This window comes from Nematolebias whitei, chromosome 9, assembly GCF_014905685.2.
Source record: "Nematolebias whitei isolate Nwh7 chromosome 9, NemWhi1, whole genome shotgun sequence".
Taxonomy (NCBI): domain Eukaryota; kingdom Metazoa; phylum Chordata; class Actinopteri; order Cyprinodontiformes; family Rivulidae; genus Nematolebias; species Nematolebias whitei.
The window spans coordinates 25,468,728-25,484,242 of NC_056506.1; the positions used below are offsets into that span (position 1 = coordinate 25,468,728).

Here is a 15,515-nt window from a genome sequence, read left to right on the forward strand (position 1 = left end):
CTGTTGTTACATTTATTATAGCTGTTGTTACATTTATTATAGCTGTTGTTACATTTATTATAACTGTTGTTACATTTATTATAACTGTTGTTAGAGCAGAAAAACTGGACTGCAGCCGCCTGTAGTGCACATGTGTGACTTCACACTTATGAAGCATTTCACACCTCTGTGGGGGGTTCCCCTGAAAATAAAATCTCCACTCTTGAGACCTGGATTCAGAAACCTTCAGTTTCAGAGAGAATGAGGTTGTTGTCTGTAAATGAATGGCTGAATGTTTCACGTTGTGTAAACAGGCCTCAGACTGGCTGCTCTGTCTGTCAATCAAGAGACAAATTTCATGCATGGATGAAAGGCTAATATCTATTTTTTAATGCTATGTGATCTACCCATAACACTTTTGAGATTGACCAGTAGGTTGTGATCAACGTACTGGCCACCCCTACTCAAGAACCAAGTGATGCTGCACCCACTCTAACACCCACTTCATGCTGGATGAAGTTCTCATTCCAAGCTGGGGTTGCGTCACAGCACGTTTGGAAATCCTCCTTCACCGTGAAGCCAATCCTGATGTTGTCATGATCCTAGTATTCACCAGTTTGTTCATGTTCCTCATCGCTGAGGCTCCCTCAGCTTCAACTTTTGCATTCTGTTCTGTGTCCAGTCACAAATATTTGTCGATGATCAACACTGGGCTGGACCTCATCACAATCTGCAGAACTTTCCTGCACATAAGGGAAGTTTCTGTGTCACCACAATCAGTTATAGCTTTGCTGTTGATGAGGAACACCAGGACTGAGGTGACAAGGCCATCTGTGTGAACCTCAACCACATCCACCCTCTGTCCTTCCTAGTCCAGCAGGTCTGACCATGGTGAGAAGCTTTAGTGTTTATTTTAACATGGAGGATGTGGATTGGATGCTGCAGCCACATGGTGAGAGTGGCACCATCCTACTGGTGGTAGCAGCAGAACTACATGTGTTGCAGCCACTTAACCAAAAATGTTCATGAATTTAAGAGTGCGTCCAGCATGAGGCGTTGTTTGTAGCCAAGCCACACTGGTAAACACAGGGCCCAAGCCCACCACACACCAAAGCCTCCATGTTCCATCACATGTAACACATAAAGAACATCTGGCTGTGTTTTTATGTCATATCAGAGCAGTCATCCAGAGTGAGGAGACGTTAAACATCCTGTGAAACGTTTCAGGGCTTTCTGTGACATCTCACCTGTTCAGTTTTCGTCTGGAACTCTCTCAGCTCGTCTTCTGTCAGAGGCAGGAAGTTGTCGTCATTTTCTGGGTACTCCTGCCAGCCCATGGCCTTCAGCAACCTAAATGAGTTTTAGCTTAGTTGAAGGTGCACGTGCATGAGATACATGTAAGACAGTTTTAGCTGCATCTCACCTGTGCTCTGCTTCTAGAGAGCTGGACAGGTGCTCGATGTCTGAATCACTGGGGGAGTAGGACAGACCATTCTCGTGGCACACCTCCTCACTGTAGGCTTTGGGCTCTGGGGTGCTGCCCTCACCCTGAGAAAAAAAAAATAGTCAGGATGTTGAAATTAATTCCTCCACAAATACTTCAGTGCGCTGTGCAGCTCCATGTAGATCAGTGAAACAAGCCACGTGGCTGCCCACCTCTCCTGACGTTCCTGGGCTGCTGCTCGTCGTCATCTCTCCAGTGCCCTCGTCCTTCAGAGCTCGCAGAAACTCGCTCTTACGATCTGGACCACGCCGCATCAGCTTCAGCCTCGATGGAGCGATGTCTATGGGAGGAGTCGTGCTGGAAGGGAGCTGCAGGCGTCAGAAGAAAGAAGCAACGAAGGACGGGAATGAAAACTGACGCCTTCTGACATGGTTATAAAAAATATAAAATGTGTCCTTTGCTCAATAATAAACAGGAATTTAACGGTTTGAAAACTTGATGAAAAGCCGTGTTTGGTTCAACAAGCTGAGCTACTGCACAATTTAAACTATTTAGTTGATCCATCGAGTCTGGGATCGTTTTGTCCACGGGCTCTGCTCGGCCCGACTCAGACTGGCACAGCTTTCCACTGGGTGATCCCACCAGCTTCAGCTCGGTTCTTAGGACTTGTTTGACCGAGGTATCAGGTGAGCTGAGCTGAAGATTGGCCGTCAGCAGGCCGAGGATTAGCCAGAGAGCAAAGCTGATCAAGAGAGCATCAATCACAAGAATCAACCTCAAACACAGAACTCATTTTTCTTGTTTACTTGAAAAATTCTAGTAAACTGGCCACATGTAAACCAACACCGAGGTGCTGAGGAGCTGCAGACGTGTCTGTGCTCGGTACCTGAGAGTTCAGAGGGAGTTTGACCAGACGGACTCGATTTAAAGCTCTAACCAGCAAAAGGAACGCAGCCAAGACTTGGACACGGCATTTTGTAAAACTGGCAGAGGATGGTGAGTGTTTTGTGACTTTAGAAAAAAAATGTTGTAAGCTCAATCATCAGGTAGAAAACAACCAAAAAGTTTAAATCGTGTCATCTGGACCAGCTTCTTTAAGTGAGAAACATTTTGTCTTCCATCCAGAGGACTTCTTCAGTCTACGGCCTGCCAGCCACATATGTCCCATAGGTATCCTTCACAGCTGTTTCAAGCCAACGTCCTGTTGGAATCTCAGAAGTAGACTCTCACAAATAAACTGGTCCAGATGACACGATTTAACCTTTTTTGTTGATTTGTGACTTTCTTTCACTTATTTTTCTGTTGTGTTGTTTGGCTCGCATAGAAAACAATGTTGCAGTTTCAGGCAGCCATGATCCTGCACACATCGGGGCGGTACTCAGTTATATGGAAAACCGCAGACTGTAGACCTGGGTCAAAGTGAGTCTTGTTGAGACTGGACAATAAAAAAAAAAAAAGTGTTTGTAATCAGCATTTTATCTAAATGAGTTCTAACTTTCCTAAATGTCCACAGTCCAGTCTGGAGAATTGTTATATTTTATATGAACAGACATGAATGATAAAAAGTCCAACCAAGGACTGGGTTTACAAATTAGCCTGTGGCTAGCAAACCTTTGTACAAAACAACGGTTGATTGTTTTTAATCATGTTACATCGTTTATGGTGCCGGCCTTGATCAAATAAACTTGAATGGACAGAATCGGGGGTCTGCAACCTGTGGCCCTTTTGTCCCTCGTCTGCAACTCTTTTGTCCCTCATCTGCAACTCTTTGAAACTTTGACCAAAACCAACATGAAATTTAATTTTATTGACTTTTATGCCCAAAACAGAAAAAGTTAGTTTTAGAAGGTTTTTTTTTTTATTACATTTTTCTGAAATATGTGACTACTATGAATACAAGGAGCAAAACTTGTTGATAAGTTTTAGCCAATTCATTTTTTATAACTTCCTGCTTTGCAGTGAGATCTTCCTCTCAAATCCACCAGAAATTATTTGGAACATTTTTAGGAGAATTTGCAGTGACTCAATTTGACACGAACTGGACAATAAAACATAGTTTAAGTCAAAGTAAATACAAGTATTTGTTTTTCATTTAAAATGTCACTAAGTCAGTACTACATATCCAACAAAATGGCCCGTGTTTTATGTACACTTTATTACTTTAAAGTGGGATACTTAACTACGTCTTCCACAGATGAGATCTGTAGTTTTAATTTTTATAAAATTTGTAAAAACTATAATTTATTTACTTCTTTACATAAATATATTTTTCTTTAATCTTAAAATGTCAACAAAAAATAAATAAAATCAACGAGTGTTAAATTCATTAAATAATTTTAGTTTGATAATATCATCCCACCTGGCCAGAAAGCCCCCCCTGCAACAAACTCAAACTGGCCCATGGGCCGTCAGTTGATGGTCACAGCAGGTTTTGAGGCTCTGGACACTTTTTAATGTTGAGAACAAGGAGTAAAAATGGCTGTTTTGATCACAAAGGCTGCAGAGCCCTGGACAGAACGAACAGACTGGAGTCATTTCTTTGTGTTCATGGTTCTGACCTCCTTCTGGGTGGTGTGCGGGGGTGCGCTGACTGTGGTGCTGGGTTTGGCTGCAGAGACAGGGCTGGTGAAGACTGAGTCCCGACCTGGCATGTGAAGACCAGACTTGGTGATCTCTCTAGCTCCAGATTTCCACTGGGAGCTCTGGAAGACAGACGGCGTGTTACAGAAAGAGCCTGACGGTCCCAGCTGTGCTGCTGGAGTAACGTGGCGGACTCTTACTTTGGTGGGGGCGAGAGCAGGCTTTGGGACCAGGTTCTTGTAGACGCTGGAACCTGTGATGGGAGCTTTGCTGCCGTTCGTGGGCAAGGCGCCCGCAGTGGCAAACCCAGCAGAGAAGGCCGAGCCAGTGTCCTCCTTGGAAACCTTCTTGATAACTAGCATCTTGGACACCATCTGTTTGCCACTGGGGGGGTTTTCTGCACACGTGTTCAACAATCAAAGAAGAACTGTTACTGAGTAGCAGCAGAGAAGTTACATGTTAAGAAAAGATTCATCAGGGATGGAAACTCTTACCCCACACCCCAGCATGGGGGGCAACTGCTCGCATCGGAGTCCCAGGCTTTCCAGTTGTTTCAGGGTTGAGGGAGGGCTAAAAGGCCAAACACAGTTTCCAGATGTTACATCATCATCATCATCATCATTTGTAAAGGAGCAATGTGAAAACGTGAGTCGACAGCAGGGTTAGGAACTCACAAAGTCCTCTTCTACAAACTTCAGCTTGTCGTCCTTGCTGTCTTTGCGTTCCTCGTTGGGAAACTTGTCCTGGTACGAGGTTCCCTTGCGGGGATGGAAATTACTGTTGCGCTGCCTGTGCCCCCCCTGCCTGTCCCTGTCGCCTCCACCCCGTTTGAGGTGGCGTCCCTGGTGGTGGTGGCTGTCCTGGACACTTTGGGGAGCTCCATGCCAGCTGGGTGTTTCCTTCCAACAGGAGCTTCCTGCCAGTCCACCGTGTACTCCTTTGGCCACCCCCGAGTCCACAGAGTCGTGCCTTAACAGCAGCGAGTGCTGCTGCCACCCGTCACCTTACAAACAGAAAATACTGGAATTACTTGCATACACACACACAGAGCCTAAAGGAGGTGCAGTGGAGTTACAGTAAAAACTAAATGGATGTATTTTAGAAAACACCAGAACCATAAATTAAACCGATCATCATCAGAACTCCTGGACCGTCTCTAATATTTATTCACTGTGAATTCCACATGACGGTTAATAAAAATAATCCTGATCAAACTAACGGTGGGTCAATTTACTGGAACATCGTTTTCCAACAGAACTTTGAACTCCTGCCTTAGAGAAACTTCTCAGCTGATGTGTGAATGTAGCAGGTCCACTGAGGCAACAAGAAAATATTTTTGTTTTCCCTTATTATTATTATTCACTGACTAAGGCTCAAGTCTTTCCTTTTTGATAAATCCTATAGTTAGGGTCAGCTTGGGTTTCCTGACCTATCCCTAGTTATGCTGCTATAGTCTTAGACAGCTGGAGGACAAATTGACCTCATGTCCTCACTCTGCTGCTGTCTTTACTTACTCTACCTAATTGATTCTATCATTAACATGTTTTTTGTCTTTCTTCCAATAGGAAGTACATCTGGACCCGACATTCTGTCTGTTCCTCCTTCCTGTCCTCTCAAACCCAGCCAGTCGAAGCAGATGGACGCTCGTCCTGAGCCTGGCTCTGCTGGAGGTTTCTTTTTGTTAAAAGGGAGTTTTTCCTTTCCACTGTTACCTTGGTGCTTGCTCAGGATGTGGAGACTGTGACAAAGTGAAGATTCATCACAATCTGCTGCTTCCTTAGGTAAATAACTTTTACTGATTGGCTTTTATAATGTATGTGAATGTTTCTGTGCAGTGCCCTGAGATGACTTCTGTTGTGACTTGGCGCTATAGAAATAAAGTGAATTGAAAACTGAATTGCATTATTACTATTATTATTACTACTACCTTACTTTTTTCTTTTAATCAGGCTGCATGTTGTAAATAGATCAGGCCCACGTATTGATTCTCCGACATGTTTTCAGACGTGAGTTTGGGAGTTGTTGATGCTCTGTTTATCATCATGTCAGGTTATACCAGCTGCGACAGAGCTCAGTGTTACCTCTACCGTTATCCAAGGAGAGCGTCCTGCCCTGTCAACAGAACTGATCACCCTGCCTACTGAAATGTCCTGCACCCACAACTCCATCCCCGTGGAGTTTGTACACAATCTCTATCACTTCTAGCTTTATCAAACACCGGCTGACTGATGAAGAACAGATCCAGTCGCTGCGGGCTGACGGAGTGCTTTTTGTTACCGCTTCATTTAATTTCATGTATTTATGTTCACATTTTCTACTCAGTAACAGATGGGATTTCCAATGTAACTAAGAAGAATATTAAAGCAAAACATACTCGGGTGTATATTGGAATAATTACTTTAAAAAGTGCAAAGTACACTAAATTCATACTTGATTACATAACGCAAGTACGTTCCACACTGGTTCAAATCTGACAAAGACGAGCAAACTGGCTAAACCCAGAGGATGAAGGGTGAACTTGAGAATGTGAACAGCTTCTCTGAACAACATGCTGCTGTCGTAGCTCTTCTTCTGCTCCACAGCAACTTATCCACATTTGAGACAACCTGAATGAAATGTCCTTGGTGTTTTGCACCTTCTGGTGAAGTTTAAATTGCCACAGTATTTTCCAAAATTGGGGTTAGGACCTGTGGGAACTTGAGGACCCCTACAGAAATTAAGTGACCCTTTTTAAACAATTGTCAATACTCTGTAACGCCATAACTCTTATAAATACATTAAAAAAAATACTGGTTATTGTTAGATACACACATTAAAAACATGTTTGACAAGACTCCTTGTCAAATGGCTTATTGTTCTGTTTGTATACTTCAGACATTATCACAAGTCTGTAAATTATATTTTGTGGCCTGAAACAAACAAAAAAAAACCTCAGAAATCACCGAACTGGCATTCATAAACCTCCTGCCCTCCAGTTTTTTCAGGGGTTCTTCATATTTTCTCCACGGTGCTTCTGTTTTGAGTGTTTAAACTTTCTAATATCAGGAACAAGTTTGACAAAGCGGCTTAATTTGTTACCTGCTGAAGCGCGCAGGGAGCCGTTGTTGAAGAAGCCATCAGAGGAGTTGTGGCGGCGGCGGCTCGCAGCAGGTTTGCCGTCTCTGTGGAGGTGAGGCTCACCTTGCTTGTCAAGGTTGGCAGCAGAAGACTGCAGAAGACAGGAGGGGTGTTAGTTAAAATTAAAACTTCACGAGTTTACAGCAACGGTGGAAAATGACACTTTAGTCCAGGTTAAAGTGACAAGCATGGCTGTAAATATAGGACTAAACCATTCTCTGTACATGAACCTTTCTCTTTAGTCTTAAAATGTTTCAAATGTAACTTCAAAGATCTAAAGAGGATTCTCCAAGAACGCACACCAAAAAACTTGATTGTTTCAAAGTGCAGAGTGAAAGGCTCCCATCTATCTGCACCAGACTCGTTATCAGCTGAGGTTTAACGTCATACTCCTCCGTGTTTCAAGCAACAATGAGAAGTAAATTAAGTACATTTGGACCAGTCAGTCGACGTGACAAGAGTTTAGGTTGTGTGTTAGGAGGACAGAAGTGTGAACGTAGTTCTGTCTGAATGTAAAATCAGGAAATCAACTTCCTGTTTCACACGTTACACTGAACGTTTGCGACACCCCCCCCCCCCAATCATATTGTAGACACCGGGGTCAGACCTCTGAACTAAAAACATACTGACATTATGTCAACAAACACTTTTGGATTCTGAGAAGAAATGAGAGTAAAGGCCCACATGGCTTCACAAACGTATTCACCAAGTCCTGTTACCTTGAGTGTATCCAACAGCTTCAATCCAATAAAACTTTATTGACCAGACATTCCTCCAAAGTATATTGAACCCCTCCCTGCCCCTCCCTACATACACAACAAAAGCTCTGACCTGAGGGCTCTGTAACACCATAACGTTTTATTGATCTTATGTCGACGTATGTAATTTAGTCCAACACAAAGGGCATGAGCTGAAGGTGGAATAAAAAAACAAAACAACTTGAAGCCTCTTTTGGAGTACAGCAGTCCCTCGCTACTTCACGGTTCAACTTTTGTTGACGTGTTCTTTCGTGGTTTTTCCAATGATTGTCAACTTTAGTATTACTCACATGATCGGGACGGTACGAGATAAAAAGTTAACGGAAAAATACTTTGGACAGGTGCCGGCATTTTGTAGTTTTATTTCAATAAACCTACAATGCAATGCAGGTCAACGGAACTACACTACCCAGAAGTCAACAGGGCTTCTGGCCGCTGCTTTCTGCCAAAATGGAGGGAAAGTTTTGCAACGCAAAATCAGAAGTAACGATATATCTATGAAGCTCACAGAACTGAAATAATCCTGAAGCTCAATTATCCACGTGCACATCAACCTGGACTGTGTGGTGGGCTTCATGCTGCAGGGTAGGTCTGCAGAACTGGAACTGAGCCCGACCAGAACAGAGCTGCTGGTCTGCAGAGCTGGTGAGTAAAATTGTACAGTGCATATACATATGTTGTTAAAATGATGTAGGTTTAAGAGTTTAGAACATTGCAAGAGTGTGGGAAGGGTTTATAAAGCCTAAAATATATATAAATATTAAAATATTATTATTGTTATTATTTTATTTATGCAGAGTTCCTACTTTGCGGTTTTTCACCTATCGCGGTGGTGTTTGGAACGTAACCCCCGCAATAATCGAGGGACTACTGTACACATACTGTATTGCCAAAAGGTTGAACAAATAGAGTAACTCATCTATAACATGTCTCTCTCTAGCTTATACACAACTTGTACTAACATTTTGATTTATGCAGTTTATGATCAACGATAGTGTAACTTGTTCTGCACCGCATGGTGGAGCGGAGGGCAGCTGTCACGCAGTGATGCACAGAAAATAATGATCAACACGCTGATGTAAGCCATAAGTTGGGTGTAAGTTTTGAATAAGTTACCAACACATTGAAGTACGACGGCATGCTCATCACACGGCGATGGTACGCAGACATGTTGTTCATAAGTTAAACTCTGCCTAAGTCGAAGCAGATGGCCGCTTGTCCTGAGCCTGGTTCTGCTGGAGGTTTCTTTCTCATGAAGGAGTTTTTCTTTCCACTGTTGCCTTCATGCTTGCTAAGTCTGCGATGAATTTAAACTCAAAGCTCCTCAGATAATTAATGTTGTTAACTTGCTTTTCATATATATGAACGTTTCTGTTCAGTGCCCTGAGACGACGTCTGCTGTGACTTGGAGCTTTATAAACTGGACTGAATTGAAGAAGTTATGCATAATTTGCAGGTATGTGACAGGTAAGTTAGACATAAGTTTACACGTTACATTAAGTTACTCACAAGTTGACACTCATCAGAAACCAGCTGCAAGTGTTAGCTAGATGTGTGAGAGGCGTGAGTGTGGGAGAGACAGAAGGAGAGAACAAGTGAGCGCCAGGGGTAGAGCGCTCGTTCAAATTGGGTCCAGTGTGAATTGTAGCGGTGACATCAACTCATAATAGAGTGCACAGTTGGCTCCGGCTCAAGTTCTTCCCATGCCGAGGAGCATTACACTATACCGACATGTTCAACGTATACCAGTAGTTGACAACCCTACAACTTACTGAGCCTGTTCATAACTTGCAGCGAGTGTGCTATCAGCATTTTGGAGAATGGTGAGCAACTCATCGCTCCTGCTGGATCCATGAGGTGCAGAGGTCCACATCTATCACCACAGAGATGGAGGAACCTGCTGCAGCTTTCTTCATCACAGATTTGTTCCATTTCTTCTGAGGCTTGTTGATCAATGCAAAATTAATGTGTGGCTGCAGAGCTGCTGTTTTACATCTGATCGTCACGTTTATCCTCAGTATGCTAAAACATGCTGTGCACAAGTTCAGCGTAACAATAACACTGTGCATAAACTCTGCTAAAGTCAAGATGCTCATAGGTTAGAAATAAGTTATGTGCACGTACACAACTGCCCCACTGGATCCCCATGTGTGTGAACTTATGAATAACGTACCTGTAATACCTAACTTACCAGCAACATGTCGTCATACGCTGACATTTCTGTGCATAAACAAAATTATTGCCTGGCCATCATATATCAGCGTTTGAAACGTACACCTAACTTATGCAACTTACACCAACATTTGTCTTTTTCCCATTCACTGACATGCGCTGACGCTTTACGTCACAGTGCGACAGAGACTTAAACAAGCATCTCCAGAACTTTATAAGGATCCCATCCAAAACAATCAGTCCATATAAAAAGCACAAAACAAGTGTGGCCATGCTGGACATGCAGACCTCTGCTCGATGATAAGAGCAGGTGCTAACGTCTGTGTCAACCTGTAATAAACTTTTGTTTTTACTGACCCTAAAAACTACCTTGAAGCGCTGATCAAAACAGTAACCTGGAACAAGACGTTACGCCCGTCTGTGAGCAACAGCAAATCCCTGAACAAACATTTTCAACCTCCTCCAGAAAGGCTTCTTTGACCTTCAACCAGAGTGAGCTCCTTATCTTAAATAAGACTTCCCACTTATCAAGGAATGCCTTAATGTGCGCATTAACATGGATTAAACAAATATTTCTCCTCTAAACACAGTTATGTGAAGAATGAGTGGGTGGTGAAGATGAGCGCTACATTCTTGGAGCTTTCAGTTAAACATTTTAACCCAAACAACAAATCAAGGGTATTTACTACACATTGTTTTGTGACCTTCAGTTCTTTTAATGTCAGTGATGAACAAGGTCTGATTCAAAAATGGATACATGCTTCTTAAAAGGCCATTCTGGCCATTTTGAAGCTGGATTTTGTGGTAAAGTTGTCAATATCTTACCTGTTGTAGAGATCTTTTTGAAAGGCCTCAGTTTAGAGAAACGGAGCTGATGAGCTAGTTGGCTAAGAACCAAACAACTGGAACTAAGACAGTAATCTTTTGTCACGTTTCCACAGAACCTAACTTCAATATGGCTGTTACTGTATATCCTTTTGAAGAATATTTTCTTTAAATTCTTTAAATTATTAGCATAGGTCCAACCTACACAGCAGTCTCAGATAATCCAGTGGATTACCGTTTTTGTTTTTAAATGGGAAAAAAATGTAAATAACTCTCTTCGCCTTATGAAGCCTCCAGTATACTGCCGCGTACGTACGTGTGAACGGACATACACGTGTACTGTACGCAGAGGGTTAAGACTTTGTACTCCAGCGTACACCCTGAGCAGCTGCAGAGCAGCTTCACAGACGAGGGGCGTTTACCTTCGGGACAAACTGAGGACGCCGATTGGTCATTTGCTGACACGCCTACTGGATTGATTGACAGGTCGGGAAAAAAAAACAAAAAAAAAACGAGTGCTGGCAGCCTCAGCCACAGCGGTGTTCTGTGTTTATATGTTGTTAATAAAAAGATCTAAAAAAAAAAAAAAAAAGAGCACGCTGGCTCTACAGCCCACACATCACACCAGCCCACCAGGAGATCTGCAGACCCTCCTGCAGCCACGCTGGACCTGAGTTTAATTTTCTTATGACAAATTCCTCCATTTCTCACCATTTCAGTCATTGCATCAACGGAGGAGGAAGAGAACACTGCCTCTTGGCAAAAAAACAAAAGAAAAGGCCAGATCAGGGATGAAGAAGGGGAATTTAATACATTGGTGTCGCATTCAAAAAAGTCCGTCGACAGGAAGTTTATTGTGCGACACCGCGTACGTGGTCGTAAAAATTTAAGCTTTGCACGGACATGCCCTGGGGGATACGCTCGTACCTTCGCGTATGAACGTGCGTACCTCTGCGTATGGACATACGCATCAGTATACTGGGGGCTTTAGTCACAGGGCATGCACATTTATGCAAAAAGGTGTGACTTATACAACAAAAAGTATGGTAGTCGTAGTCTACACAGTGAACAGAATATCTATAAAGGAAAAGCACTGTGTGTGTGTGTGTGTGTGTGTGTGTGTGTGTGTGCGTGCGTGCGTGCACGGGTGATGAGAAACATGGAAGTGATTTACAGAATTTAAACAAGAACATTTTTGCATCTATGTCAACAATAAAATAACAAATATTGTCTGCACATCAGTCTGTGAACGTTCAGCACCATCTGCAGAAGACATGGTCTGTCCCTCAGGGACAGCTGAGGACACACAGGTTTACAGGCAGACCCAGTAAGGATTATTTTCAGCAAAGTCTACAAGACACAGGCTGACACATGTCTACATTATGCACCGTCCTCACAAAAAAACAACAACAAAAAACCATCCCTGTACCTTGGCAGGCTGGGGTGTGGAGAAGTTAAGCCAGGCAGGGACAAAGTCATGCTGCGCCATTTAGGTCCAGTGTTTCCGGTCAGTGGATCGAGGCATCAAACCTCATGGCCAGGATCTAAAAACAATAAAAACAAAACGAGAAAGACATTTGTAATATTCATCTCCTGCTGCTTTCAGTGCAGAAACATGAAGCAGGATTCAGTCTTTCGATTTCTACAACTACAATTAAAGAAGTTGCAACATGGTGTCAAATGTAAACAAACAACGATTTTATAAACTCATTTCATTCACGTTGGAACAAATGAAACATCAAATGTTTGAACCAGTAAATTGAATCATTTGATTTAAATTTAATTTTGAACTTTACGGCAGCAACCCATCTTAAAAGTTGACAAGAGAAACAAAAAACTGTAAAGGTCAGCAACACAAATAAAAACCAGCAGGAGGAATATTTTACATTTAGGTTAACTGTCAAAAGGCTGAATTTCACAGGATGGGCAGAGGCTCACCAGTCTGTGAAAAAGTACATCTAAAAATGAGAAACCATTTCTAATTTTTGAATATTCCATCATCTACATATCTTAATATCGTCAAAACATTTGAATCTGTAAAAATCCCAGAGCTTAAAGGACAAGACTGAACGTCAATACTGGATGTCCGTGGGCCCTCAGGAGCCGCTGCATGAACACAGTTCCCTGTGCCATCCACAAACATGGCTTAAAGCTCTATCATGCAAAGAAGAAGCCATATGTAAACACCACCCAGAAACAAATGTCTTCTCTGGACAAAAGCTTGTTTAAAACGGACTGAGGCAAAGTGGAAAACTGTTCTGTGATCAGATGAATCCAAATGTGAAATAATGTTTGGAAACCACAGAAACCTGAAGAGGAGCGCGACCATCCACCGTTCAAACGCCTCTGCCTGATGGGATGGAGGGGCATTACTGCCACTGGCAGCTTTCACACCAGGAAAAGCTCCAACGCAAAAAAAAAAAAAAGTATCTGCAAGTTTTAGAACATATGCTCCCATCCAGCTGTCTTTTTTCAGAGAAGACTTTGCATATTTCAGCAAGAAAATGCTAAACTACTTCAAGTATCCACGACAACAGCATGGCTTTATAGGGGAAGAGTCCGGGTGCTGAACTGAGCTGCCTGCAGAACAAACCTCACCTAATGAAAACATCTGACAACAACAACAACAACAACAACAACAACAACAACAACAACACAGGACTGTTGAACAGCTAGAATCCTACATCACACAAGAACGGGACATTTAGACTGTTGTTAGAGGAGATGGTTAACGCTGGAAACATGGACTAAACAGATGTTGCTGCCATCAAATAAATAAATTTGTTCTCTTAAAAACGATAAACATTTGATACATGTATTGTGTTCCATTGTGAATAAAATGATTTATGAAATTTATAAATTGAAGCGTTTTCATTTAAACTTTATAGAACATCCAAACATTTTAAAAATTTAGGTTGTAATAACTCAGATTTGTTTTAAATCACTCTTAAATATGTTAAAGATTTATTGCAAAGGCCAGAAACGAGACGAGCTGAAAATAAGTCCCATTCTTAGCAAATAAAGCTGCAGCTATTTCTGTGTGGAGATCAGCTACATATCTATACACGCTGCTTTGATAAATGTGTAAACACAGATGGCAGCAAATAAACAACTCTGCCCACAAAATGTTGACAAGTGACCGGCTCATTTGATGCCATCATGCGTGTATGTCACAGGAAGGTCGGTGAGGTGAAACCTGAACATTACCCCAGAGTCTGTGGCTCTGAAGTCCTCTGCCTGGGCTCCTCAGGCCTGCTGGCGCTGATCAGAGGGCGTGCACTGACAGGTGGGGCGCAACACACAGAAGACCCCCCACTCCTCCTCCACCAGGTAAGTTTCTCCAGAAGCAGACCCCTTTGTCCAGGGTGAGACAGCCGGAGATGGTTTGCTGAAATGATTGGGTACTCAGAGCGAGCCACGCAGGAAGTGAATGTTTGAAGCACAAAGATCTAGAATTGGACAGATTATCCTTTTTGAATCAAAACTCAAGCAGTCCTTCTGGCGACGTTGCCTCTCATCGATTCGGTTTCCAGGCCTTTTATTTTGTAAGCAGACAGATTCCCTTCAGTGATTTGGAAGCATTTGCTCTTATTGTCACAAGTCTCAAAACCTGATTGAACTTGATTATGATTGGCAAAATGGATTGATGAGAGAAGTGATTTGTCCCAGTGGTGAGGCAGTCCCGTCTTTAATTTCACAATAAGCAAAGAGTCTGTGGACACCGTCTGCTCTGGAGCGTGGACACCACAGCTAGAGGAAGAGACAGGTGATATCCTGCCACTGTGTGCCAGTACACTTCTGAGCGTGCCTTCTACCGAATCATTTTAAGATCAAGTTGAATACATGCAAAAAAAAAATAATTAAATTAAATAAAAAAAGTAAAAAAAAAATCTTAAGACAGACTTTTATTGGCAGCAGAGGTCACTTGAAACCAGTGTTCACCTCATCAAACTGGTGAAAAGACGTCTTAGTTTGGAAAAAATAAAGAGCAAAAAGTTCAAAGTCACATGACAAGGAAGGAAGTGTAGCCCTCTGTTACATTGCTGTCATTTTCAGTCCAGGTTAGTGAAACAGAGCTGAAGGACGCATCATAACGACATTTATGTCTTTGATAGACAATCACATCTGTAAGAGGCCCATTTAATTAGCTGTGATTCTTGATTGGAGCAGAAAGAAAGTCCAGCTCGGATTTCATAGAGGTCAAAGGTCATAAGCCTGCTCAGGTGATGTTTAGCACAAAAACAAAAATAATCTCTGATGACAACTTAATTGATGTTTTTTTTTTTTTTTCCTGATTTGAAGAAAAAAATATTGGAAGAAGAAGAAAAAAAAGCGTCCAAATTTCGTGAAGTGGATCTTCTCTTCTTTAAATAGTTATTTTGGAGCCCAAAGGAAACTTTGTTGCAGTTTCACGTGTCTTGCTGACTGTTCGCAGGTTTGTGCTCAACGGCAAACTGCATCTGCAAAAGACAAAATTAATTTACATTAAGAAAAATCTAAAATCAAATTTACACAAATACTTAAAATTTACCAAATACTGGTAATGTTCTGAGAACACCATGCCAAACTAAAACAGATATAAGAAATGCAACTTTATGAAGCTCTGTTAAAGGAATGTTTTAGATTTTTTAACTGCAATT

General features: G+C 42.2%; 1 protein-coding gene across 1 annotated transcript in view; it reads right to left on the reverse strand.

The window, feature by feature from the left end:
* gpbp1l1 (GC-rich promoter binding protein 1-like 1) overlaps positions 1-15,085 on the reverse strand; it is a 16,929-nt gene extending 1,844 nt beyond the window's left edge. The window contains exons 1-10 of the mRNA XM_037682137.1: positions 14,083-15,085; positions 12,305-12,419; positions 7,082-7,211; positions 4,678-5,006; positions 4,498-4,573; positions 4,204-4,400; positions 3,982-4,125; positions 1,636-1,791; positions 1,403-1,527; positions 1,227-1,329 (exon numbers count right to left, since the gene is read on the reverse strand). Of these exons, the coding sequence (XP_037538065.1) occupies positions 1,227-1,329; positions 1,403-1,527; positions 1,636-1,791; positions 3,982-4,125; positions 4,204-4,400; positions 4,498-4,573; positions 4,678-5,006; positions 7,082-7,211; positions 12,305-12,364 (1,320 nt within the window). The 5' untranslated portion in view covers positions 12,365-12,419; positions 14,083-15,085. The remainder of the gene's footprint in view (positions 1-1,226; positions 1,330-1,402; positions 1,528-1,635; positions 1,792-3,981; positions 4,126-4,203; positions 4,401-4,497; positions 4,574-4,677; positions 5,007-7,081; positions 7,212-12,304; positions 12,420-14,082) is intronic.
* Between the last annotated feature and the right edge of the window lie 430 nt (positions 15,086-15,515).